This window comes from Maylandia zebra, linkage group LG20, assembly GCF_041146795.1.
Source record: "Maylandia zebra isolate NMK-2024a linkage group LG20, Mzebra_GT3a, whole genome shotgun sequence".
In the NCBI taxonomy this organism is placed as follows: domain Eukaryota; kingdom Metazoa; phylum Chordata; class Actinopteri; order Cichliformes; family Cichlidae; genus Maylandia; species Maylandia zebra.
The window spans coordinates 32,169,380-32,171,117 of record NC_135186.1 but is presented as its reverse complement, the minus strand read 5'-3'; the positions used below and the strand labels follow the sequence as shown (position 1 = coordinate 32,171,117).

Genomic DNA, 1,738 nt, shown 5'->3' with positions numbered 1-1,738 from the left:
TACAAAAACAATAAGCTGCTTGCTTTCATATTCCAAACAATGCCCAAAGGCAAGATTAAGATTGCATGCATATCTATTAGACATGTTGCATTTACTTGCGATCTCAGTCTTATGCTTCAGTGGGCAGGAATTCAAGCTTGAACATGACGTATAAATTGTTAAAACAAAAAAAACAAAAATAGGGTGTGTTTTCTTTCACTTTCATGACATATAACTCTCCATGAAGGGGGGAGATTGTGCAGACTTTTGCTTTAGAAGCACAATGAATAACAGTTCCTGTACTTCAGGCAACTTAAAACTCCATGAACACAAAATTCTACCTGCCATTTATGCCTTTGTTATGATTGTTGGTCTGGGAGGAAATGGATTGGGACTGAAGTCTCTGCTGCAAAAAAAGAAGAAACTTCGACACATTAATCTGTTCCTTCTGAACCTTGGAGTTGCAAATTTTTTGTTCCTGCTAACACTCCCATTTTTGTCAGCGTACTACTTTATGGACAGTAAATGGATATTTGGAGATGCCTTCTGCAAGATCACAAGATTCTGCTTCAACCTGAATTTATACGGCAGCATTGGATTCCTCACCTGTATAAGTGTGTACAGGTACCTGGCTATTGTCCATCCAATGAGGATGATGGGGAGAATAACTGTGACTCACTCTGTGGCTATCTCAGTTTTGGTTTGGCTGTTGGTGAGTGTTCAAAGTCTTCCAGATATCTTCTTCTCCAAAATCTCACCAAATAAAACTGAAGAATGCTACCATACCACCTCTAACGAGTATGTGGAGGATTATCTGAAATACAGTGTGGGTTGGACATTGACTGGGTTTGTTATGCCACTCCTTATTTTACTTGGCTGCTATGGACATGTGACTCTTGTTCTCTGTCATGCAAATACCATAAAGGAGGTGGTGAAAAAACGAGTTTTAAAGTTGTTATTCATCTTGTGCCTTCTCTTCTCGGTTTGTTACATCCCCTATCATATTTTCAAGAACCTCAGCCTTTATTCAAGAGTTTTGTCAAAACAGGGGAAATGTCCAGATTGGAATGAGGGAGTCTTTGGGGCTCACCAGATAAGTCGTGGAATTGTGTGTTTGAACAGTGTTTTGACTCCCCTGGTTTACCTCCATGTAAAGGATTTCCCTACTCGATTCCAACAGCTGCTCCAGCGAACTCGCCAGATCTTTAATTGGCCGAAATCAAGGAGTGGCAGAATCCCTGTGACACAGTCTGATAAAGTTTAACAAGTTTGCCATATGTTAGAAATCTTAAAAATGTTTTACATAACCAGCTCTACACACATGCATCTTTGTTGTAATTGTATTCACACTGTGTAAAATTCCACTGGTTTTGACTAAGTCAACATTAGCAGCCACTTAATAACAATATTTTATTTCTGATGCAAATATCTTGTGATCCTTGAAATGGACAACTGTGGCATGATTACAGCACCTCCTGCTAAATGCAATCAATAAATAAAGGTGCGATACATAAGTAAAGATCCTTTATTTTCCATGTAAAGCATCCTGGTAAAATGATGTTACATAGACAGCAGTGCCTAGAATTGGTACAGCTAATCATCTAATCAGCTAATATCTATGAGACGCTTTCACCCACACCCCTTGGCTTATTATGAGAGGCCACCAAGACCCTCATAACACTATAGTTAAACAGTAATGTCATTATCTTACCTTTGTGGCAAAATATGCTGAAATGATAATGACCTGTACTTTATGTAG

At 38.7% G+C, this 1,738-nt stretch overlaps 1 protein-coding gene across 1 annotated transcript; it reads left to right on the top strand.

Annotated features, from left to right (window-relative positions):
* The first annotated feature begins 262 nt into the window (after positions 1 to 262).
* LOC101468227 (P2Y purinoceptor 1-like) lies at positions 263 to 1,520 on the top strand. The gene has a single exon (XM_004560448.6). It carries the CDS (start codon positions 263 to 265, stop codon positions 1,241 to 1,243), a length of 981 nt encoding a protein of 326 aa, XP_004560505.5. The 3' UTR covers positions 1,244 to 1,520.
* The last annotated feature ends 218 nt before the right edge of the window (positions 1,521 to 1,738 follow it).